Here is a 23,664-nt window from a genome sequence, read left to right as displayed (position 1 = left end):
GGAGAAAGGGAAAGGGAGAAAGGGAAAGGAAAAAAGAGAAAGGACCAAAGAAAGGAAGAAAAGGAGGGAAAAGGAGATGGAGAAAGAGAAAAAGAGAAAGGACAAGAGAAAGGGAGGAAAGGAGGGAAAGGGAGAAAGAGGAAGGGAGGAGGGAAAAGGAGAGGGAGAAAAGGAAGGGAAGGGTAAGAAAGCTGCAGAAGCCAGGGAAGCTCTAGGAGAAGAGGGAAGCGAACAGGAGGAAAGGCCCAGGAGGCCGGGAGAGGGGCAAAGGAAGGAGGAGGGGCCAAGGAGAGGTTCAGGTCTGGGACAAGGGAGGGGATGCAGAGGAGGAGGCTTTGAGGAATAAAGGCAACGAGGGCAAAGGGATGGACAGAAACAGGGAAAGAGAAGAAGGGGAGATGGGAAGGGAAGGGGACCAGCAGGAAGCAGGGCCTGGGGCAGAGAGGGGGAAAGAAAGGAGTAGGAAGGGCCAGAACGGCAGGCGGAGGGGCCGGCTGCCCCCTGTCTGGCTTTCACGGAGACCAGGGTGTAGCCGCTGACCCACCCGGCTCTGGGCAGAGAATCCCCGTGGGCTCCTGGGGTCACAAGGGCAGTGGCGCCATCTGAAGGCCCCCATTTGCCAGCAATCACCTCGGCAGAGCCCTCGCATTATTGCACGGCGGCTTCTCCTTTTGGGGCCGTGGAGCGACAGGGGATGGCTGGAAGCCCCGAGCCTGGGTCTGACACAAACCGGGTACAGTCCGAAGGACAACGGCCTCGGGGACAGAGCCCTGGCTCCTGTAGGCTGGGCCGGCCAAGCCCTGGGTCTGACACAGGGACGGAGCCCCAGCTCCCGCGGCCCGGGCCGGCCCCTTGTGTGGTGCTGGCTGTCCCCTCCTCGCTCCGAGCGGGCCGGGGGCCCCGAGACCGAACCTCAGCAGGTCCCCTGGTTGTACGGGACGAATGCGATGGGTCTCCCTCTTGCTGCAGAGCTGGCGTGGACGCCCCTCTCCCCCCCAGCCTCTATTCAGAGAAGCTTAGCTGCCCTCAGGACTCCCGGCTCTCATTCCTCAGGCCTGGAGGAGCCTGGGAAAAGGCCACGGGCTGAGGAGGCCGAGAAATAAGAGCCATCGTAACAGAGCGCCGATGCAGCTTGCAGAGGGCTCTGCAAAGATGGTCCCAGCTGAGGGCCATAACCTGGGGAGCCAGGCGCCATCATGGTCCCTACTTTACAGAAGAGGAAACTGAGGCACACGGGGATCACATGACTCGCCAAGGAAAGTACCTGAGGTGGGCTGTGAGAGCGTCTTCTTGACCCCAGGTCTGGCACTCTGGCCCCCGCACCACTGAGGAGGGACAGAGCTTGGAGGGCGCAGAGAGGGAGAAGAGAGAAAGATGGTGGGAAAGGGATGGGGTCGGGACGGGGTCCGGCCAGCTCCCCGACCCGTACCGTATCCGGCCTCTCAGGGCCTGTAGAGAGGAAGCCGGGAGGTGAGGGGAGGCGAGGGGAGGCTCCTGGGCCCAAGGCAGCCTCAGTGGAGGTCTCTGCCCACATGGTGACATCTGCGAGCGGCCGATGCCCTTCTCATCAGTGGCGGGTCCCACGCGGTCATCCGAGCGCAGAACAATGTTATCTGTCTCCCTGCATGCACAGGGAAGGAGGGCGAGGAGGGAGGCGCTCTTCCAGCCTTGGAAAGTGAGTCAAGTGGGAGGCCAGAACTCAGCCATAAATCACCAAAGTCCTGGGTTTCCCCAAGGGCATCTCTGCAGATCAACAGCCCCAAACTTTTCCAAAACACGTTCCCTGGCTGGACAGATAACCCGAAGCCCGGCCCTGCCGGGGAACAAAAACACCCCAGCGGGGCCGCCCATCCTGGCCCAGCCAAGGCCCCTCCGCATCGGGCAGCAAGGGACGCTGGGGGGGCGGGGGGGAGGGGTTCCAGCCCCGAGGCCGCCTGGCTGTGGGACTCCAGTCGGGAGGCCCACCAAGGGGGTGCACCAGGGATCAGAGGCTGCCCGTGCTCGTTCCCGGCTCCCGGGGAACAGAAGATTGGGCCGGACCCCCGCGTCTCCCCACCCTGAGCCAGGTCCCGGGCCGAGCCGCGTCTCCCCTGAGGAGGTCCAAGATGGAAGCGGCCTCCAGGACTGGCGGGAAGCAGACTGGGGGAATTAAAAGGGATCCAAGTCCACGGACACTTTATTGCATTTCCAGGGTAGAATCGCCTTCCCTGAAGCTAAAATCTCAGGAATAATTTACACAGTCTCTAAAAGCCAGTCCATAAAAGCGGCACAAACGCGCAGCCAATATTTACAATCCAGAAAAACGTAGAGAGCCGAGAGCCGTCGGGAGCTGGAGCTGGAGGAGAAAGACACAGAAGCGTCAGCTCAGAAACGAGGAGCGGGAGGACGCGGTGCCCCCATTTTACCGAGTGGAAACCGAGGCCCACGGCCACAGGCTGGGCAGCTTGGAAGGGATCACACCTTTTCTCCATCAGGGTCATAGAAAGCGCCTGGCACACAGCCGGTGCTTCATAAATGTCTCCGAATGACGGACTGTCAAAAGTGGTGGAAGGCCACTGAGGCGAAGGCAGGGAAGCTGACCCCAGGGGGGCGGCCTTGGAGACAAGGGTCCTGCCCTTGGTCAGTCTCTTAGCTTCTCTGGGCCCATCTTCCCATCTGGACTCAGAGCCTAGAAGATCTGAGTTCAAATCCTGTCTCCTCCCCTTATCACTGAGGGGACACCCAGCAACTGACTGCTTTCTTCAGACTCAGTTTCCTCATCTCTAAAATGGGGACAACGACCCACGTATGGGGCGAGAGTTATAGACCGGCTGACCAGGGGGACGATGACGGCCCCCTTCTCCCACATGTAGAATGTGCATTATAAACCTGCTGATCATCATCATCGAGGCCCCTCCCACCGCGGAAAGGCCTGCTCTCGAGGCCCTGCCCCCCACCCCCCACCCCCAGCACTCACCCTCAGGAGAGCAGGGAAATCAGGGCGTCCAGGAACTTGCCTCGGTCTTCCACTTTGAGCTCAATGACTGGATAAATGGAGACATTGGTGGGACAAGGAAGCAGCCCCCAACCCCCAGGCCAAGTTCACAAGGCACGTGGGCATCTCTGCTCCTTCCCATAATCCCCCCCAGGGGCCATGGCTCCCACCCCCCACCTCATCATCCCCAGGAGCTGCAATGTCGGCCTGACCTGCTGGGAGGGGAGAAAGAGCCCTGCAGGGACAGAGGGACGGGGACCAAGATTACTACTGAGGATGGTTCCCCGAGGGAGCCACAGGGGCACCAGCCATCAAAGGGGGCTTTGGGGAACATCTACCATGGGCTCAGCTCCCACCCCATGAAATGTAGCCCTGAGGATCATGGGCCGGTGCCCGGGACACAGCCTGTAGATCCTTACTTCACAGAGGGAGAAACTGAGGCAGCTTCCCACTCATCCTGGCTGCACCATGAAGTAGCTTGATCTGCGCCCTTCTGAAACTCCTCGCCCCCCCCCCCCCCCCCCAGCCTCAACACACACCTGAGAGCCCCAAATTCCCAGGATTTCCCCGGAAAAGGAGGGGAGCCCACGAGACACCTGGTCCCAGAAGCCTCCACACACGCCCAACAGGGCCAAGTGAGCAAGCCCAAGCTTCTCCCTATTCTTTTTGCCTCCCTCCTTTCTCCCTTCTCTCTGCCTCTCCCTGTCCATCCGTCTGTCTCTCTCTGTCTGTCTCTCCCTCTCCTTCTGCCTGTCTGTGTCTCTGTGTCTCTCCCTGTGTGTCTCTGTCTCCTTCTGCCTGTCTTTGTCTTCGTCTCTGCATTTTATAAAAAGGCAGCTGTGGCTCTAGAGCCAATGGGAGGTGGCCACGGCCCCTTGGAGCCCGCGCTCTGGGCCCCACCAGGCAGGGGCAGCCGCCGTATCTGACCCAGGCCACGAGAAGGTTCAGGAAATTGGGGAGAAAGGCCACCCGAAGCCTGGAGGCCCGAGGATGTGAGGGGGCAGCCAGGCCCCGCAGGGGAAAGTCGCCCCGTTACAGTGGCCGCTGGGCCCCTGCTGGGCTCTGGTTCTGCCCCAGCCTGAGGGGAGGGAACACGGACCGGTCAGTGAGGAGCTCCTGGGCCTCGGGCGCAGGAGCCGGGCCTTTCTTCAAAAGAGAGACTAAGACACCCCCTCCTGGCTGGGACCCACAGCGCGCTCGGGTCAGAGGCTTGGAGCGGGGAGAGGACCCAGGCCGGGGAGAGTGGGACAGCAGAGTCAGGGAGGGAGGGGGCTTGGAACAGGGGGTGTCAGGGAGGGAGGGGCTTGGAACAGAGAGCATCAGGGAAGGAGGGGCTTGGAACAGGGGGTGTCAGGGCTGGGAGGGAACTTATAGGGTTTATCTCTCTGGTCCCCCTCATTTTACATGAGAAAATTGAGATCTAGGAAGGTCTATGGTCAGCCAAGGCCACATGGGGGAGCAGCAGGTGAGCCAGCGGGGGGATCCAGGACCTGCTTCCCCTCCCTGTGCTGTCCCCCAGGTGGGGAAGGAGAACCGCCTCCATTCCCATAGTGCTTTGTGCCTGACAAGGCTCTGTCCTCAGGACAATGTGGGAAGGCAGACAGTTTACATTGGATTCTCCCATTTTAAGGATAAAGAAACAGGATAAGAAGAGCTAGGAGGGTCCTGGGAAGGCAGAGCATGTACTCCGGGTGTGGTTTGGGGGTCAGAACGTGGGAAGTGGGGAGCCCGCGGGGACAGCGAAGGTTCAGTGGCCTTTAGAGCCCCAATCTTTCAGCCCCAAGCAGCTCTTGATCCTCCAGGGAAAGCTCAGGAGGTTTCTGACTGGCCCTGCTCCTGCTCCCCAACAGAATCTGCACATGGGGTTTCTCTCCAGGGCCTCTCACGGGGTGGAAGCTGAGGTTTGGGGGAGTCCCCAAACCCCCCCCCCAATGGTTCCCGAGGATGACCCCTGACCCCTGAGTCACCAAAGAGCCATGTGGAGGCAGAAAGGGAAGTCTCTTACCAGACATGTCAAAATGATTGTGCAGAGTCCTGGAGCTCGTGCTCTCTGCCGCCTTCTCGAACGCCCGCCCGAAAAAGCTACGAGACAAGCAGCCGGCCCGGAGGGGGAGGCTCATTTAGCCCCGGCTGCCCTGGCCTGCCGCACCCTCCCCCTCCCGGGGGTCTGCAAGGGCTCGCAGGGAGCTCAGGGCCTTAGCATCCCCCGTGGTCAGCTGCAGTGGGCCGGACTACCCCGATCTCCAGCCCAGGAGCAGAGGGCAGGAGGGGGCACTCCCTGACCCCATCCCTTCCCCCGATCCAGGAGCAGAGGGCAGGAGGGGGCACCCCAGCCCAGGCCTCTGCTGCCCCTAAAAACCGAGTTTCCTTTCACGTCCAGCATAACCCCATTCCTTAAAAGTTCCAGGTCATGTGAAACACGGTCTCAAACCCTCCTTTCCTGTGGCTTCCGTGATGAAACACAGCGGGGTCTAGAGGAAACAATCGTCTGGGGCGCAGAACACCAGGGAGCGGCCCCGAGGCCCAACAGGGACCCCCGTAACAAGGTCCAGCTGATGGGATTCCTACAGTCACAGGCCTGTGGGTGGCCTGGCCCGGCAGATCCTTAATGTTCACGCCGGCACGGGCAGCTCCTGGCTACACAGCCGGTCATGGGGGGCGGGGGAGGGGGCTGGTTCCTGGGACTCCAGAGTCAGAACCCCTCATGTTATAGATGGGGAAACTGAGGCACAAGCTAGTTAAATGACCTAAGGTCCCAGAGCTAGAGACGGAAAGGGCCTCAAGGACCAACAATCCAGTCCGCTCATTTTACAGATGAGGAAACTGAGACCCAGGGAGTTTATAACTGTTACTGTCACCCCTGTGACCACCAGGTGGCAGGGCGACGTCCAAACTCAGGGAAGGACTGGCTGAAGGAGCCGAGAAGTTTGTCACATGCCCAAGAAGCCTCCCGGAAGAGCCTCCTAAGAGTGAGAGCTGCTCCAAGTGGAGGCAGCAGAGGCTGGAGGACCCCCGGGGGCTCCGGGAGGAGGTGGACGAAGGTGATCTCGGGTATCTCCTCCCTCTGAAAGATGGGGCCGGTCAGTCTGTCCTCCCTGGGTCAGGGGGACACCAGGCTGGACACCCCGGGGAAAGCAGAAAGACCAGTGGAAAAGGACTCTGGGCCCAAGGAGCTCAGGTCACCCCCGTCCACTCCCGGGCCCTGGTCTGTGCAAATATAAAATGGGGCAATCGGCCCAAGACAATCTCTCGGGTCTCATCTCGCTTTAAGCCCAGGATGTGCTCAGTCTGTACCTGCCCGTTCTTTCACAAGAGGAGTGGGTTTTATTAGGCACCAGCTGGGTTTGGGACCCTGAGCTCGGGGCTGGGGACATGGTGATGGCCCCTGGCTTTCCCGTCCCGTCCGGACAAAGGGTGAGCTTCCGTGAGCCAAAAGGCCCGTCCCGCTCAGCTCCCTCCCAGCACCACGGTCACCCCTGAGGCTTTGCTACTGTGGGCCTCAAAGGCCCCACAGCTCTTCATCCCCCCTGTCCCACCCCACCCCACGAGGAAGGACAAAGGACGCACTCACTTCTTCTTGTCGGAGCTCTCCGTCTCAGGGGGGATCCCCACCACGATCATGGTGCCGCGCTCCATACTCATGGGGGCCGCCATCACTAAGGGCAGCAGCTTACAGCGCTTGTTCTTGGTCTGCAAGGCACAGAGAGCCCCTGCTCACTGACCCCTGGCTGACAGTACCGCTCTCTCCCCGGCCTCCTCCGGGAGCCTCATGGGCTCCTCAGGTCCAGGCCACCTTCCAGCCTCACCCAGAACGTAGTCACCCTGTAACACTCCTGGGCCAGAACGTGGTCACCCTGGCACACTCCTGGGCTACTGACGGACCTGCACGAAAGGCAGGGTGGTCAGAGAGCGGGGAGTGGCGGGGGGGAGCCCTAGAGTCACAGGACATAAAATCCTAGCCCTAGAACCAGGAGGGCCCCCAAGGCTGCCGAGTCTGCCCCCTTCTTTTCACAGACGAGAAAGGGACAAAATGGCCGAGGCAGAACATCCAGAGCCGATAGTTCTGAGTTTTCCTTATCTCCAGAGCATCGAGCCAGGGAGGGGAGGGCCCTGGCTCAGGCCATTTGAACTGGGCAAAGGGTGGGCCCAAAGACACTCCTCCAAGGCATGAGCCTTAGGACGTAATCGGAAGCACACCCCCGGAAGGAGCCGCGGACCCCATGTCCTGGTTAGTCCTCGAGGACAGGGAAGGCCCTTGCTCGGGGCACGGAGGACACGCGGTTCAGCAGGAGCAGAAGGCAGGGCTGGGTGGGGGGCAGGTGGCAGAGGATGGCACGGGGTCAGCTCTGCAGAGGGTGGGCACTTAATGACCTTTCACCAAGCAGGCCTGGAGTTCAGCACATTCTCTGTCTGTCTGTCTTCCCCGGCGAGAAGCGAGCTCGCCCGATTCTGGATTCATCCAGCACTCCTGCGGCCCGCACCCTTCTCCTGGTCACAGATGCCGGAGGAGAAACCCCTCTGTAGGGAGCGGCACCATCCTACTCGCTTCTCAAGGGAAGCGTCCGCGGTTGCCCGAGCTCGAGGCTCCCAAGGGTCCATAAGCAGTGGGCCCCCTGAAGCTCTGATCGCGGAGCCAAACTTTCCAACATCCTCTTAGGTGCACTTCCACTCACCGTAGGAAGGCTGCTGGGCACGGAAGGGCAGGGCGGGTCCTGGAACCTCTCGGGCCTGTTTCCTCAAGTATAGATAGCTAAAGTAAAGGGGGGGCCCAAATCCTCTGACCAGAAGCTTCCAAGGAAGTTGGGTGGGGAGACCCTTCTGCGTTCTGGAGTTTCTCTTTTAGTGAGAGACAAGGTGGGATTAATTTCCTGTTCAGCTGGGCCTTTATGGGGACTGGGAACCCCACGGGGGAGAGGACCAAGATGGCCACAAAACGAGGCCCAGATCTCCTCCCTCGATGTGACCCCGACCCCTGTATTTGGCTCCCCGCCACCTTCTCATCTCACCAGCTGCTCTTTATTGGACTTTTCTGCTTTCATGTTGAGGACGCGAGGTGGTCAGTGCTGCCACCATGTTTCCCTGAGCAGCTCAGGCTGGAAGGGACTACATTTTTTTGTCATCTTTTCTTTCGCTGATCACTTTGGAGGGTTCTGTTCTAGCCACGTTTCCCTTCCTGGGTCAGTTTGGAGGGTTCTGTTCTAGCCATGTTTCCTCTTGTGAGTCAGTCTGAAGGGTTCCACATTTCCCCTTGTGGGTCAGTCTATAAGTAAATACATTCTTCTAGACACGCCTCCCCTCCTCAGTCAGTGGATAAAGACCACTCCAAGTGCATCTGGTTATGTTAAGGACGGCGGCCTAAGAGGAGGAATCCTCACCGCCTCTGCCTGCTCTGCGCCACGTGGTCCCTGCAGAAGGATGGCATAAAGAGCCAGTGGCCATCGTGTGTCTCTGACGGTATCAGAGTGGGCAGAGTCCACTGGGAGGGCCCAGCCTTTGATTAATTAATCACAGCATCTCAGAGCTCGAGGGTCTTCCGAGAGCCCCGAGCCAAATCCTACCAGGTGAGGCTGGCTCCCGGAGGGCCCAGTGACAAGACCTGCTCGGCTGGAGAGGGCCTGAGGAGGCTCCAGCCACTTGAGGAAGTTTCCAAGATGGGTTTTGGAGGGAGGGAAAGCCGACTCCCTCCTTGGAGGCCGGTCAGGCTAGGGACATGATACGGATCCTGGGCCGGGCCGGGCCTTCAGGCAGGCGGGGCTAATTTCTGCCAGCTCTCCCCCAGTGGGCCACGGCTCTCAGCCACGTCACTGCCAATTCTGGGTAGATTTTGTCACTTGACATTTTCTTTCCTGTTTCTCCCTTTAAGGAGGAAAAAGCCCTTCACTTGTGTCAGGAGCGCGCCCGAAGTTCTCGGGCCTCTCTTCTAAAAAGCGATCCCATGTTCTAACCCAAATGCCCAGATGCCTCAAGCCCAGGTGTCCGGCCCCAAGGCCTACGTTTGTCTGCCAGTGCACAAGGAGGCCTTCGAGGGCATCTTCGTTTGGCACAGGCTGGCAGCTCGTCTGGGCCTTTGGGAGGGGCCTGTGATCCTCCCGGAGTCTCACTCCCTCACCTCCTGCCCACCTTCTTCTTCTGGTCTCTGCCCACTGTTCCAGTTGGTCTGCTGAGGTCTGGGGCCATCTTGTGACTCCCGTGGCCCCCACCATTTTCCTGGGCCCGGGCGGCAGCATTTGGGAACAGGGCAGTAATGGAAACTGCTGCCAGGCTCTTCCTCTCCCCACCGCCCCCGGTAGCATGGGCACCAGGCTCCTTGGAGTTCCTCACACACAAGCGGCCATCTCCCACCTCCAGGCGCTTTCTAGGGTGTCCGCCAGGCCCCCTTCCCCTCTGCCTCATGGAGGAGGCCCCCCAGCCAGCAGCCCTTCCCCCCTTGGACGACCTTTCCCCACTTCCCATCTGCCACGTGGGCACCTCATTATTTACACATCGTCTTCCCATCAGACGGGCAGGGCCGGGCTGGCCTCTCTTGGCCCCGGCTCACCCCGTCATCGGCCCCCGCAGCCGCACGTACCGAACAAATAAAGGACTGCAGCAGGTACTTGCTGAGCAGGCCCAGGGAGGCCGGCTTGGAGAACAGCTTGACGTCTGGCGTGCCCTGAGGAGAGAGGAGGCGGGAGTGGGAGCGAGCAAGGCTTCCTGGCCCCGGGAAGAAGCGAGGGTGTCCCAGCCCTGGGGAGGAGTGAGCACATCCCTGCCATGGGGAGGAGCGAGGGTGTCCTGGCCCAGGGAGGAGGGAGGTCCAGGTACCTCCATGAGGTAGCAGTAGAGGAAGGGCCCCTGGGAGATGACAAGGTTGGTGCAGATGCAGCTGGCCACGGTCTGGTGGATGGCCCGCAGCTGCTTCTTGGCCAGCTCCAGGCCCTGGTAGAGCTGCTCCAGGTTACTCCTGTGGGGCAGAGGGACAACAAGCATGGGCTGACCTTGTTGGGAGGCCGGAGGAGGTACCGTGGCCCTGGGCCTGGGGAGAGACTATGCCCACAGTCACTGCCAGGCCACCCCCAGACTGCCCCCAGGGTTGCTGGGCCCGGCCGAGCCAGCATGGGCCAGCACTCGGATAATCCCCAGCCAAGTCGCTCTCGGGGCGTGACCTGAAGCCCTCCCCAAGGAGGCCCTGGCTGAGCCTGAGGTGGGATGGAGGAGAGGCCATCCTTCCGGGGAGGTCATGAGTGGGGGAGTCATGAAGAGACGGTTCTGACTGGCCACAAAGCCCCACCCCTGAGACAACTAAGAGAGTCTGCTCTATAAGAGGCACCTCAAACCCCTGCCCCCGGGCCCCCCTCCACCTCCAGCGGGTCTAGCCGGCCCAGGGTGGTTACCTAAGGGTCGCCGGCCCATCCTCTTCCTCACCCTTCCTGCCTTCCTCTGCCCCCTCCCCCCTCCCTGTGCCGCCGCCCCCCCCAGCCTTATTTGAGAGTGAGGGCCTCCTCGCTGTCTCTCCTGGCGCCCAGAACCAGGCGCGCGGCCCTTTCTCACATGAATCAGTTCACTTGTGGACACTGCACTGGGATGGGGCGCAGGGGGACCGGGATCCAAATCCTGCTTCAGGCACAGTGTGAGCACGGTCTCCATCTGCCTCGGGCTGCTGGGCCAGCGGCCTCCTAAGAGGGTCCAGCCACCCCACTGGGGACGGGGGCATCTGACCTGGGATGGAGAGGAAAGCAGAGCGGGGGCGGAGGCCGGTACCTGGAGAGGCTGTCCAAGGCCCGGATGAAGTTGTCCGTGCCGGAGGCGTCCTTCTCGATGTTCTCCAGCAGGGAGGTGGTGGCGAAGACCACGTCACTGGCCAGGAACTTGTTCTTGAACCCAAAGTGGATGCTGAAAGTCTGCACCCGCATGTCCTTCATCCTGTCAGGGGGAGGAAGACGAGGCTGAAGTTCGAGGAGGCAGGAAAACCAAGAGGGGCCGGGCGGGGCCTCACTGCCCACGGCTGGGGGATGTGGGCGTGGAGCCCAAGTGTGAGGAGGGAACTAGGGGACAGGTATCTGAGAAGCCCAAGACGAGCACGTGGAACCTGGAGCACAATGGACACGGTGACAGAGGCCTTGGAGGCCCAGGAGCTCCGACCAGGGCAACGGCCAGCACGATTCCAGGAGCTCAGGACGGAACGAGTTATCCCACCTGACAGAGTCGGGGGGCTCAGGGAGCACCTCGAGTCTCGGAAATGGTCAATGCAGGGGATGGGCTTTGCTTGATTATTCATATTTGTTAAAGACTCTTTTTCTTTCTTTTTTAATCAAGGTGGGAGAGGTTCTAAGCCCCCTCCCCTGCTGTTCTGTCTAAAGCCCCCTTGGCTCTGACATCCAATGACCCGCACTCTCCCGCCTCTACTGTTCCAGGTTCTAGGTTCCCACAGGGGTAGCCCGCAGGCCGGCCGGAGAACTGGGCTCCCCAGAAGGGTCAAGGACTGACTGCGTAAGGTCTCCATCATTTGATAGAGAAGCGGGGATGATGCAGTAGGATTTTCCCAAAACAGGCCAGCCTTGGGAGCCCCTGGTTCTAGAAAACCCGCCACGAGCCCTCACAAGGCAACAGGCTAGAGGAGAGCTGGCCGGGGTGGTGGGGCCGGGGTCCCAGGGTCCGGGCTCTGACACTCACTCTGCGCCTTTGCCCCCAAATGAGAAGCCCCAGCAGCCCCACGGCACAGGGACCCGGCAAGGACAGAGCTTTGCCAACCTCAGGAGGTGGCGAAGCCGGCCCGGGCAATCAGAGTCGCTCCGCTCCCTCCTCCCAGGGGTGGAGCCAGAATCCCCTCGGCCTTCCCGGCCTCCCTGGCCCCGAGAGCTTCAGGGCCCTGCCCGGCCCCATGGCCAACCATGCCAGAGGCAAATGTGGAACCCCCGCTCTGGCTGCGAGAACCTCAGAGAAGAACCAGCTCTTGGGTTTGGAGGAGGCGGGGGCAGATCCCCTCCCTGTGGGCCCCAGGGTGCCATGTCCGCCTGCTCTGGGCGCTGCTGGAGCTCATGGTCCCCTTCCATTGGCCCCTTCAGGCTCAGGGTCCGGCCCACCACCACAGCCGTGGTTTGGCCACCTCCGGTCTCCAGAAGGAGAGGGACGTGGCCTTGGGACTGGCCTGGAAGGCAGGGCTGCCTGGGGAGGTAGTGAGCTCCCTGTCACCCTTTGAACAGAGGCCCCCTGACCCTGAACTCCCACCTCTGAGGGGTTCTGGGAGACCGGCCTCCAAAGCTCCCCCCAGGCCCGGGGCCCCGGCGCTCCAACTGCGCCGCCCCCATCTTTGCAACTTCAAATCCTGTCTGTTTAAAGGGCGTCCGGCCGGGCTCCAGGAAGCTCCCTCCTCAACATAAACAAGCCCCGCTTGCTCAAGGCTGGAGCAGACACAATCAAGGCACCAAACAATCCCACGGCGCCTCGGAAGCCTAAATTTAGATTCGGGGTCGGACTCCACGCCGGAAGTTCCTTCGAGGCCCCGTCTCTCTGACCAGGGAGGGGACCCCTGAGTCACTCCTGGCGGCTGGAGCCGGAGGACGCGCCGTCCTCGGACAAGGACACCAGGGGACCCTACGGAACCTCCCTATTCTCTGAGCAGGGAGCTCTGAGTCCCTGGCTCATGGCGGAGGTGGGGGGCTGCAGGGGCAGGACACGGCATACGCTGCCAGACAGCAGCCATCTCAGCAGCCGGTTTGGGAGTCGCGTGTCTGCCTTCCCTCCCCCCCCATCCATCCTGGGGTCCCCACAGCGCCCCATTGGCTCCCAGGGATCCGGTCACCGGCTCTGCAGAGAACACCGAGCGGACCCAACCCACCGACCCCCAGTCCCACGTCTCTGCCTTCCAGACATCTTGAGTCGGAAGCCCACCCCCATCCAAGGCGTTGCCAAGGGCTGTCCCCTCCATCCCTCCAGTGAGCCCCTGACATGTGTGCAGCCCCCTCCCTCGGCCTCTCCCTGGCTTCCTTCCCAGGTGCCAGGGCGTCCTGCCGGGGGCCTCCCTCTGGATCCTGCCTCCGGCTGGCCTGCCCATGTTCCGCTGGACTCCTGCCCATCTGTATCCAGAGCTTGGCACAAGGCTGGGCACAGGGCAGGATGACCAACATGTGACGTGGGCACACCACTTAAACCTCAGTTTCCTCATCTGAAAAGTGGGTCAGTCAGGCTCCTTGACCTAAAAGGTCCCCACCCCTAGCTCCGATCTCTGACCCGGGAATCCTGGGAGCGTCCCTTTTGTTACTGGGGAGGGCCTAGCGGGAAATGGCCGAGATACAGGAACAAAGACCATTTCAGGCCCTCAGTCCAGGCTTTGGAAAAAGGGAGAGTGGGAGACGTCCTGCCTAGAGTGGGACCCATGCCTCGGTCGGAGCAGGAAGGCCCAGAGGTGCCCAGGAGATGGCGCGTGATGGGCCGTGGGCAGGGGAGCCGGGCCGCAAGCTACGCTTAGCGGGCGGGACAAGAGCCCTCCTGCTCCGGTGCCCCCGAGATCACAGCTGGGAGAGTCCCACGGAGATGGGCTCTCTCCCCTGGCCGCCCTCCCACCTGCAGAGGGCGCCGAGGATAATCCCTTTCTCAGAGGCATTCAAGGGAGCGGCTCTGCAGACAGGGAGCCTACGTCCCCGCTGCCAGGGCCTGGCGGTCCTCTCCCCGGTGCCAGTTGCAGCCCCTCCACCCCCCACAGGCGGGCTTTGGAGAGTGTGGTCGAAAGCATCACCTGGAGATTTGCTCTCGGTGGAGGCCGATCCTGACAAAGCCCTGGAGGTGGCCCCGTTACTATCTCCATTTTACAGATGAGTAAACTGAGGCACAGCAAGTTCAGTGACTTTCCCAGAATCCCACGGCCAGCGAGTGTATCCCACAGCCAATCGCCGCCCTCCTCGGCCAATCCTTTCTGTCACCCCTCCTGGTTCCAGAAGGCCACGCAACTGGCAGGAAAGCTGGGGGAGGCGGCCTCGGCCCGCAGCCACGGCTGGCCGTGCCTTGTCCAGCACCCACAAGGCCATCGAGGCCCCTCCACGCTCCGAATGCTGGGACCAGACTCAAGGACCAAAGCCCAACCAGGCCCGAGCCAGCCCCAATGAGGGGAAGGACGCCCCGCAAGACAAGCCTCTTTTACCCAAATTTGTTGGCGGACTCCTCGAGGATTTCCCGCAGGTTCTCTTTCAAGGAAACATCCATGGCCTGAAACTTCTGCTTCACCTGCTTCAGCGGGAGCCTGGGAAGAGAGCGAGAGTCAGGGGTGGGGCTCATGACCGAAACTGAGATCCCCAAGGGACAAGGTGGGAGATCTAGTGCCCTGTGAGGAAGGGACAGAGGAGAGACCGATGGATGGACAGAGAATAGAGATGGATGGGAGAACAGATGGACAGACAGGAGAGACAGGTGGGCAGACAGACAAAGGGACAGATAGACAGATGGATGGGTAGGTGATGGCTGGCTGGCTGCTGGGCTTTATCATGCAGGAGGGACAGGGACACACGGAGGGAGGCTGCTTGAGGTCAGGAAAGCCTGAACGGTGACGCTCGTCCTCAGTGTCCCTGGCTGGGTCACCCTCTGCCCCCGATAGGCGGATACCCCCCGAGTATCTGTTCCTGCCCCCTTCTCTCTCGCCCCGGGGCCCTCACTAGCTCCTTCCCCTCTGCCCTGAGCACCCTCGGTCTGGAACTCCCCACCACCAACAGCCCGCCGGACACTCTGGCCTCTCAGACTTTGTGAGGGCACCTTCCCTGCTCAATAGCATCGTGGGCTCCCCACGGCTTCCAGGACCAGAGCGACCTCCCGCCAGGCACTGGAAGCCCCCCAGCCGGCCCCCTCCCCCTCTCCCAAGCTCCATGGCACAGCCCCCTGCCTCCCTCCCTGTGAGGTGCGCCCGAGCTCAGAGCGGGGCCGTCCTCAGCCCCGTGACTGCTGCCAACTCACCCCATGTCCGCCAGAAACTCCTGCAGCCGCTTCTGACCCTGCACCGACCATAGCCTGAGCCTGGAGGCCGTGTAGCACGTGTTGCAGAGGCTGTCGTACAGGGACCAGTGCTGGTAGAGGGCCAGCCGCAGGCTGGGCGCCGGGGGGGTTAAGGGCAACACCAGGGACCGTTGTCTGGGGATGTGCCTGGCTCTCACCCTGCCATGGAGGGCACTGTCTGGGACCCCCCAGGTCTCCTCCTGCCACAGAACCTGTCTCGACCCGGCCCCGGGCCTTTTTCCCAACGTGGGGTCCCCCAGCCCCGGGCCTGACCCCAGGCTGCTCCAGCTTCTGGCTGTCCCCCCTGGGCCACCTCCAGGAGACGCAGGCCTGAGGCCCTCTGTGCCACCTCCCCCAGTGCCGGGCGGGCAGGTGGGGGTAGCCCCTTGCCCGCACAAGGATACTCGTATTCGAAGGCTATCCGCGTGCAGTCGATGGAGAGGGAGTTTTCCTCGTCCTCATTGCGGTGGTTGTGGCGGGAGACATGGCGCTGCAGAATCCCTATGTCCGTCACGTATTTCATCCTGGAATGAGGCGGGGCCGTCAGGGCCGTCTCCCCAACCGGGCTGCCTGCGCCCATCCCGCCAGCCTCCGAGGCCCAGGAGGATAAAGACCTCGCCGCTGTCACCGAGGGGGTAGGGGAGGTGGGAGGAGAGTCCTGGTCCCCAGTCCCTGGTCCTCTGCCCTCTCACATTCACATTCCAGCAAAGCCTCTGCACCCTCCCCAGACTCACAGCCCAGTGCCCTTCCTCCCGGCCCCCCACCATGTACATGCTCATCAAGGCAGGTCTAGGAAGGCCCTGGAGGTTTTGTTTCACCTTCGTAACCCAGGGCCTAACACACAGTAGTTGCTTAATAAATGCCTGTTGTTAGACTGAACACTGGCTCCTGTTGGCAGAGCTTGGAAGGGAGAGGGAGGGCCCCACAAATGTTTCCATAAGCCCAGACCCCCCCAGTTGCCCCCTCCCCACCAGCGTCATGCCTCAGGCCTCCGGCTACGCTGTCTGCCCTCCCAACTCCCTCCTTGCCCAGCCTCCCCAGAGCCCCAGGGAGACGGCCTTACTGCGTGATCTTATCTTGTATCCATTGGTCAGTCAGCCCCACGATGGCCCACCTGGAAGGAGAGAGAGGAGGGCGCGGAGCCCCTGTCAGTGGGCATGAAGCCCCTGGTGAGTGGGCACAACATGCTGTGATCCTTTGGGATCCATGGCCTGGGCAGCTACCTCCCGGAGACTATTTCCATCTGGCCAGTTCCCCTTGTGACCCCTCAGCCCAGACATGGGGGCTGGCCCTGGCCTCTGGGGGATCGGGGAGACTCAGGACAAAATGATCATTGTGAGTAAGAAAAGGGACCGAGGCGGCCTGGGGCTGACGAGTCTGTAAGCCAGGCTTGTTGGTGAGCTCTAGGATATTCTAGACCAGCTCCCAGGGTTCAGGCTTCCTTTCATTCCTGAAATCCCAATGTTCCTTCTCAAAGCCGGGAGGCGGCAGAGCTAGAATGGGAACTCAGGGCCTGCCAGTGGAGACGGCTGGCTGAGGGACCACAGAGCCGCCATTCGCTCTCCAGGAGCCTCTGTTTCCCCTCTGTAAGGGACGGTCTCGAGGGCAGGCCCGGGGATCCTCGCACTCTAAGGGCTAGCAGCCTTTGCCAAGAACCTGCTTCTGACAGTGCTCACCAATGGCTCTCCTCCTCAGGAACAAAAGCTCTTGGCGGGGGGGGTCCTCAACCCTGCTTAAGAGGGGAGAGGGCAAGGAGACCAAACTGGCCAAGAAGCGGCAATCCAGGCTATTCCAGGCCCAGACAGGCCGCAGAGGAACCTGCCAGCTTTAAGGCTGAAAGTGGGCCGGAGGGGAAACTGATCCCCATGAGGGGATGTCGCCACAGTCACGCCCTCTCATGAGCTCGGCCCCAGGGCCCTGACCTCCTGAAGCCCGACCTCCAGTGCTGGCCGGAGGGGGGAGGAAGGTTCCCTACTGACCAAGACCGCAGGGCTCCTGGCCCCGCCCCTGCGGAGGGCATGGGCAGCACCAGGGGCAGGGAAGGGCCCCCCCCGCCCCGGGCCCTGCTTACGTACCACAACATGTCATTGAGGTCCTTCGACATGACCCAGGCCAAGTCAAACATCACCATGGCGGACTGCAAGGGAGGGAGAAGGGGCGCTGGTCTCTGCAGGCAGAGCGGGCTCCCACGCGACCGTGGGGGGCAAGGGTCTCCCTGCCCTCGCGGCCTCTCGGCTGCTCTGCCCAGTGAGGGGACAGACACCCCCGAGGGGGGCCCCAGGCCCACGATCATGTGGAAGGGGAACTGCAGAATGGGACGTGCTGGGCCCAGCAGGAGGGAAGCCCCAGGGTGGATGTCAGAGGGGGAACCCTCTCTGTCTTGGTAACAGTGTCTTGGTAACAGGGACAGCAGCATCCCTGGGGGGCGGCGGAGGAACGTAAGGGGACATCTCAGCACGGCAATGAACGGTGCACCCAGAAACATGAAGGAACCCAGAAAGACACCTCCCCGCTGGCCCTGGGCCCATGACTGCAACCACAGTGGCCCCCCCATCTGGTGCTGTGGGCTTGTGGGGAGCAGCAAAGGGCACAGGTAGGACGGCCTGCTGTCTCCACTCTGCTTTGTCTCAAGGGAGTGATAGGGAGCGGGACTGGAGGGGCCACCTCTTCCAGATGGGGAAACTGAGGCACGGGAAGCCAGGAGGCCGGTCCCAGGGTCCCTCTGGGTAGAGGCCACAGGCCGCCTGTGCAAAAGGCAGCGGGGAGCCCCCCAGGCAGGGGCCAGGATTTCGCTCCCCCTGCCCTCCAAGCCATACTCACTGAGGTCCCATGGTATTCATACTGCTCGTAGTCAAAGAGGATTTCTTTCCTGGGAAGACACAAGGCCAGAGCGTCAAGGCCGTGGAGGCAGGACCGACCGAAGGCCCCGCGAGGGCCAAAGGTGAGGCCGGTGTCCTCCACGCAGGGCAGCTGGGAGGCGTGGGGGTGGAAGGCAGCACAGGAGAGAGCCACCCCCAGCCCCCAGCCCGGCCTCCTCTGCTAGTGGCAGGGCCCGCTTCCCAGGCTGGCCCGGAAGCCCCCACCCAGTCCAGGGGATAGGCAGGGGGGAAGCCGGGGATGAGGGAGAGGCTCGGAGTCACGGCCAGGCTGTGGTGTCAGACCGAAAGGCATCGGGGTGGGGGGCCAGGGGCGGCGCGGGCTCCTACCTGCGGGCCTCCCACTCTCTTCGCTGCCTCCTCTTCAGGGTGCGCTCGATCACGTCCTAGCCAGGGGATGAAGGGAAACAGCACAGATGTGCACACACGGACACACACATATATGTGCTCACACACACTCAGACTCAGACACACACAACCACACAATCCTCCCCGCCCCCAGCTCCTCAGAATGCTTGTTGGCCTGAGGGCACCCAGCCAGGCCCCAGGACCCACCTCCTCGCGCCGCGTGCGTTTCCCAGAAGGCTCTGAGCCCTCGCTCTCACTGCCCGACTGCTCTTCATCCTCCTCATCCTCTTCTTCGTCATCTCTGAAGATGTCATCATAAGCGGGGACCTCCAGGTCGTCATCTTGTTTAATGAGCAGCTTTATCTGAAGGACAGGGTGGGCGATGAGGGCAGAGGGCTCCGGCCCACAGCAGGGGGCTCCCACCGGCAGGGACAAAGCCACCAGACCCCTGAGCGGGTGAGGGAGCCTTCTGACCCATCCTGCTCCGGGATCAGAGCTCAAGGGACCATGTCCCCGAGCTCCTCGTGTGACAGAGAGGGCGGCCTCAGTCCCCTCCTGCCCGGGTCACTTCACAACTCGCCCATGATCAGGCCGCTGTGAGGATCAAATGAGAGAATAACTGGAAAGCGCACAGTAGGCACTCTGAAAGTGTTGGCTCCTTCGATTCGAAGGATTCGAGCCCAGGTTCTCTGACTAAATTTGAGGCTCTTTTCACCAACCCAGTAGGTCCACATTTCAGCTCGGGAAAGATGGCACCCCCACCATCTTCTAGGAACACTGACTAAACACCTACTATGTGCTGGGCATTGTGCCTGGCACAGTGTCAAGTTAGCACAGGCAACTTTTAATAGCATTTTCTTTTCCCAATTACATGTAAAGACAATTGTTAACGTTCATTTTTGATAAAGTTTTGAGTTCCAGATTTTCTCTCTTCCTCCTCCCTAGAACATCGGTTTGATAAAAGTTACATATTTGCAATCACGTAAAACACATTTCCAAGATAAGTCACTTTAAAAAGAAGAAACAAGAGAAAGAAGCAGGAAATAAAGCAGAAACCGTCTGCTTTGCCCCGCATTTAGCTTCATTCTTCCTCTGGATGTGGGTCTTGCCCTGGATCATCGTGGAGCCCAGCAGAGCCGAGTCTTCCCTCGCTGATCATCGCACGATGGTGTCACTGTACACAGCGCTCTCCTGGCTCTGTTCAATTCACTCTGCACCAGTTCATCTAAGTCTTTCCAGGTTTTCCAGAAATCTGTCTGTTTATCACTTCTTACAGAACGAGAGTATTCCATCACACTCGGAGACCATGGCCCGTTCAGACGCTTCTCAGGTGATGGACACTTCCTCTACTTCCAATTTTTTGCCAACACAAAGAGAGCTGCTCTAAGTATTTTGCACACATATGTCCTTTTCTCGCTTTTCTGATCTCTTTGGGATACAGGCCCAATAGAGATACTGCTGGGTCAAAGGGTATGCACTGTTTGGTAGCTCTTTGGGTGTAGTTCCCCATTGCTCTCCTGAATGGATGGATCAGTTCACAACTCCACCAACAATGTATTAGCGTCTCAATTCTCCCACTTTCCTTGCAACATTTATCATTTTCCTTTTCTGTCATATTAGGCAATCTGAGAGAGGTGAGGTGGCATTTTAGGTGATTTTAATTTGTCTTTAATCAATAACAATTTAGAGCTTTTTTTACGCATTACTCTAGATAGCTTTCATTTCTTCACCAGATCTGGGGAGAAGGAAGGAATTGGTGGCCAAAGAAGAACTGGAGTACATTATGGAATGCAAAATGGATAATTTTGTTCAAAAGGTTTTATACAAACAAAATTAATGCAGACAGAATTAGAAGGGAAGCAGTAAATTGGGGCGGAAATTTTACATCCAAGGGTTCCAATAAAGGCCTCCTTTCTAAAATATATAAAGAATTGACTCAAATTTTTAAGAATCCAGGCCATTCTCCAATTGATAAATGGTCAAAGGTTATGAACAATTTTCAGATGAAGAAATTAAAACCATTTCTAGTCATATAAAAAATGTTTTAAATCACTATTGATGAAAGAAATGAAAATGAAGACAACTTTGAGGTACCACTTTGAACTTCTCAGATTAGATGAGACAGGAAAAGATAATGATAAATGTTCAAGGGGATGTGGGAAAACTGGGACACTAATACATTGTTGGTGGAATTGTGAAATGATCCAACCATTCCATTATCCCCAAAAGGGATAATAGAAAAAGAGAAAATGACCCACGGTGCAAAACTTTTTATAGCAGCCCTTTTTTGTAGTGGCAAGAAACCAGAAACTGAGCCCATTGGTTGGGGAATAGCTGAATAAATTGTGGTATATGAATGTTATGGGATATTATTGTTTGGTAAGAAATGACCAACAGGATGATTTCAAAAAGGCCTGGAGAGACTGACAGGAACTGAGGCCGAGTGAAGTGAGCAGGACCAGGAGATCATTATGCACTTCAACAACAATACTATATGAGGATCAGTTCTGATGGATGTGGCTCTTTTCAACAATAAGTTGATTCAGGCCAAGTTCCAATGATCTTGTGATGGAAAGAGCCATTTACACCCAGAGAGAGGACTGACGGAACTGAGTGTGGATCACAACATAGCATTCTCATTCTTTTTGTTGTTGTTTGCTTAAATTTTATTTTCTAATTTTTCTTCCTTTTTAATCAGATTTTTCTTGTGCAGCAAGATAATTGTATAAATAAGCTTGCCTATATTGGATTTACATGTATTTTTACCATGTTTAACTTATATTGGATTACTTGCCATCTAGAGGAGGAAGGGGGGACTTGGAACACAAGGTTTTGCAAGGGTCAATGTTGAAAAATTACCCTTACATATGTTTTGAAAAGAAAAAGCTTCCATTAAAAAAAAAAAAGTCAACAAGCATCTATTAATGTCTACCTTGGGCCAGACACCATGCTGGTTTAGGGGTTCAAGCAGTTAGAATTAGGGATTAAATCTTGTCTTTGGCTATAACCCCTTAATTCTGTCAAAGTCACAAAGTAACATCCAATGACTCCTGACACTATCCTTAGTTATAACTCTATAACATTACCAAGAACTATTACACTGGTTCCATCAGAAATGACTTCATGAATTACCACCAGTTCTCTTCTTAAGCAGATAACATAAACCAATGTACTGGGAGGTAGTTAGGGCAGATGTGACTACAAGGTAAAGTATATACACTCGTATTAAGTTATGACAAAGAATACTGACGCAAAGAATGACCCCTTCAAATATAAACCTTGAATAAATGTCTTAATAATCAAACAAGTTAACATATATCATTTTCTTGGATTAGTCAGAGTACTATATAACATAACATTATATTTAAAGGTAACTCAGAGACCAAGGCATTAAATGATATCAACTGAGGCCAGTAGGAGGCCATAGAGGGCTTCCAAAACGGAAATTTGACTGGAGCATTTTTTTTTTTTCCATTTAAGTCGAAACTGGTTACAGATCACCAAGTGGATTGTGGGTAAACTGAAGTCTTAATCTTCTAGTTTGAGTACTGAGGTCTGATGGAAGTAGAGGAACAGAAAGAAGAAAGACATCTACTTGAAAGAGATTTAAGAAGGAAGTTCTAGGTAGTTCAATGTCAATATTATTAAGTACAAGCTAGAGTGATGAGTTTAACGTAGCACACATGTAGAAAAGATTAGCTCTAACAACATTCCCTCTGTTCTTGGTGTCTTAACAAAGAGTGACATGTGATTACTCCATTGATTAAAGAGCTTCTTCAGTCTCAATCCTAATGATGTTGTATCTATCGTAGTGCAATATAAACGTATAAACACAGGGTGGTACAATGTTTAACACAGAGATGGCAATTAATACATTCTTGCTGTTGGGTTTTGTTTTTGGTTTTTTGCATTTTATGATGAATCTAAGAATTGCCGTAGTGATTAAGATTGCTTGAAGTGAGATTCAATAAAAACCCATTTGCAAAATTAAAAAAAAAAATAGGATTAGGGATTAAAAAATATTCTATTGAATTGCACATGTCTAAAATATATTGGATATATGTTATCCAATAGATAGAAGAGGGGGTGGGAGGGAGGGAGAAACAAATTTGAAACGCAAGATTTTGCAAGGGTGAATGTTGGAAACTATGCATATATTTTGAAAATAAAAAACTTTATCTAAAAGAAATAAAAGAAAAAGCTTTTTAAAAAATTTCTTCTTCTGAAAACTGTCTGTCCATATCCCCTGTCATTTATCAATTGGGGAACGACTTGAATCCTTATAAATTTGACTCAATTCTCTATGTATCTGAGAAATGAGACCAACAAAGTTAATATTAAAAATGAAAATGCTGATGATTGAAGGGCCATACTAATGCAGTCGAGCTGTATACTACTGGTCTAGGCATTCTGGAAAAGGAGTTGGATCGGTGGCCCAAAAGTCACTAACTTTTTAGTGTTCATTCCTTTTGACCCCGTAATCCTAAGCTCCAAAGAAATAAAAAAGGAAAGAGGACACATGTATATAAAAATATTTGGTGCAGCCCGTTTTGGAACAGGAAAGAACTGGGAACTAAGGGGATGTGCCTCTATTGGGGAATGGCTGAACACACTATGGTATATGGATATAATGCACTATTACTGAGCCAGAAGAAATGATGAATGGGTCAGTTCAGAGAAACCCAGAAGAGCAGCAGCATCTGATGCAGAATAAAATGGGCAGAACCAGGAGCACAAGTTAAATGGTGACAACGCATTAGGGAGAAAACAGCTCTGAAAGACTTAGGATGACCAACCGCAACCAGCGGCCGATGAGCCCACAAAGCACCCCCATCCTGAGAGTGAGCACAGTGAGACTCGCCTTCTTGAATGTGGCCACTGTGGCATCTGACTGATTACTGCTTACAAGGCCTGGTATTTTCCACCAAGTGGGTGGAGGAGTTGGGAGAGAGAGAAAATAAGAGCAGCTAATTGGAGTAACAGTAATATTTGTGCCAGCATTTTTCTGGGTAATTATAAAGAACTGGAAAGAAAGTGGGTGTTTATTGACCAAAGATTGGAAGAAGGAGCCAGAAGAACAAGAAATGGGCTATAATTGGGCCATAAACAAGGAAAATGAGGAAGAATTACACAACTGCAGGAAGCCTTCCAAGTCGATCAAAAATAATTTCATGGTAGCTACGACAGGTGAACGATGATGACAAACATGGGAGTTCCGATCAATTCAAAGGTTATCTGTCACCGGGGAGAGGTCACCATGAAGCGAGCTTCTGCCTTCATCAGAAAAGAGATGGGCTCCAGGAGCCGACTTTTCAGATGTTTGACCGTCCTTTGTAATAGGGGAGAGCTCTACTGGGGCAGGAAGGGGTCAATGGGTAGTGGGGGCCACATCAAAAGGAACTTCAATAAAGCATTTCTTTAAAAAGTTGGTGAGCTCGTCAACTTCATATTCTATTTACTGAAAATATCCTTGTGTTTTTATAGGATCCATATATATATAGTAGGGGG

At 57.0% G+C, this 23,664-nt stretch overlaps 1 protein-coding gene across 1 annotated transcript in view; it reads right to left on the bottom strand.

Annotated features, from left to right (window-relative positions):
• Window positions 1-2,158: 2,158 nt before the first annotated feature.
• Window positions 2,159-23,664, bottom strand: part of CDC45 (cell division cycle 45) — a 34,725-nt gene continuing 13,219 nt past the window's right edge. The window contains exons 5-19 of the mRNA XM_003763330.4: window positions 18,364-18,519; window positions 18,139-18,194; window positions 17,753-17,801; window positions 17,008-17,069; window positions 15,996-16,046; window positions 15,337-15,456; window positions 14,894-15,025; window positions 14,091-14,189; window positions 10,715-10,876; window positions 9,779-9,917; window positions 9,543-9,626; window positions 6,546-6,664; window positions 4,980-5,056; window positions 2,957-3,023; window positions 2,159-2,335 (exon numbers count right to left, since the gene is read on the bottom strand). Of these exons, the coding sequence (XP_003763378.1) occupies window positions 2,959-3,023; window positions 4,980-5,056; window positions 6,546-6,664; window positions 9,543-9,626; window positions 9,779-9,917; window positions 10,715-10,876; window positions 14,091-14,189; window positions 14,894-15,025; window positions 15,337-15,456; window positions 15,996-16,046; window positions 17,008-17,069; window positions 17,753-17,801; window positions 18,139-18,194; window positions 18,364-18,519 (1,371 nt within the window). The 3' untranslated portion in view covers window positions 2,159-2,335; window positions 2,957-2,958. The remainder of the gene's footprint in view (window positions 2,336-2,956; window positions 3,024-4,979; window positions 5,057-6,545; window positions 6,665-9,542; window positions 9,627-9,778; window positions 9,918-10,714; window positions 10,877-14,090; window positions 14,190-14,893; window positions 15,026-15,336; window positions 15,457-15,995; window positions 16,047-17,007; window positions 17,070-17,752; window positions 17,802-18,138; window positions 18,195-18,363; window positions 18,520-23,664) is intronic.

This window comes from Sarcophilus harrisii, chromosome 1 (genome assembly GCF_902635505.1).
Source record: "Sarcophilus harrisii chromosome 1, mSarHar1.11, whole genome shotgun sequence".
Classification (NCBI taxonomy): Eukaryota; Metazoa; Chordata; class Mammalia; order Dasyuromorphia; family Dasyuridae; genus Sarcophilus; species Sarcophilus harrisii.
The sequence above is the reverse complement of the archived record's forward strand: the minus strand, read 5'-3'. Positions and strand labels throughout refer to the sequence as shown.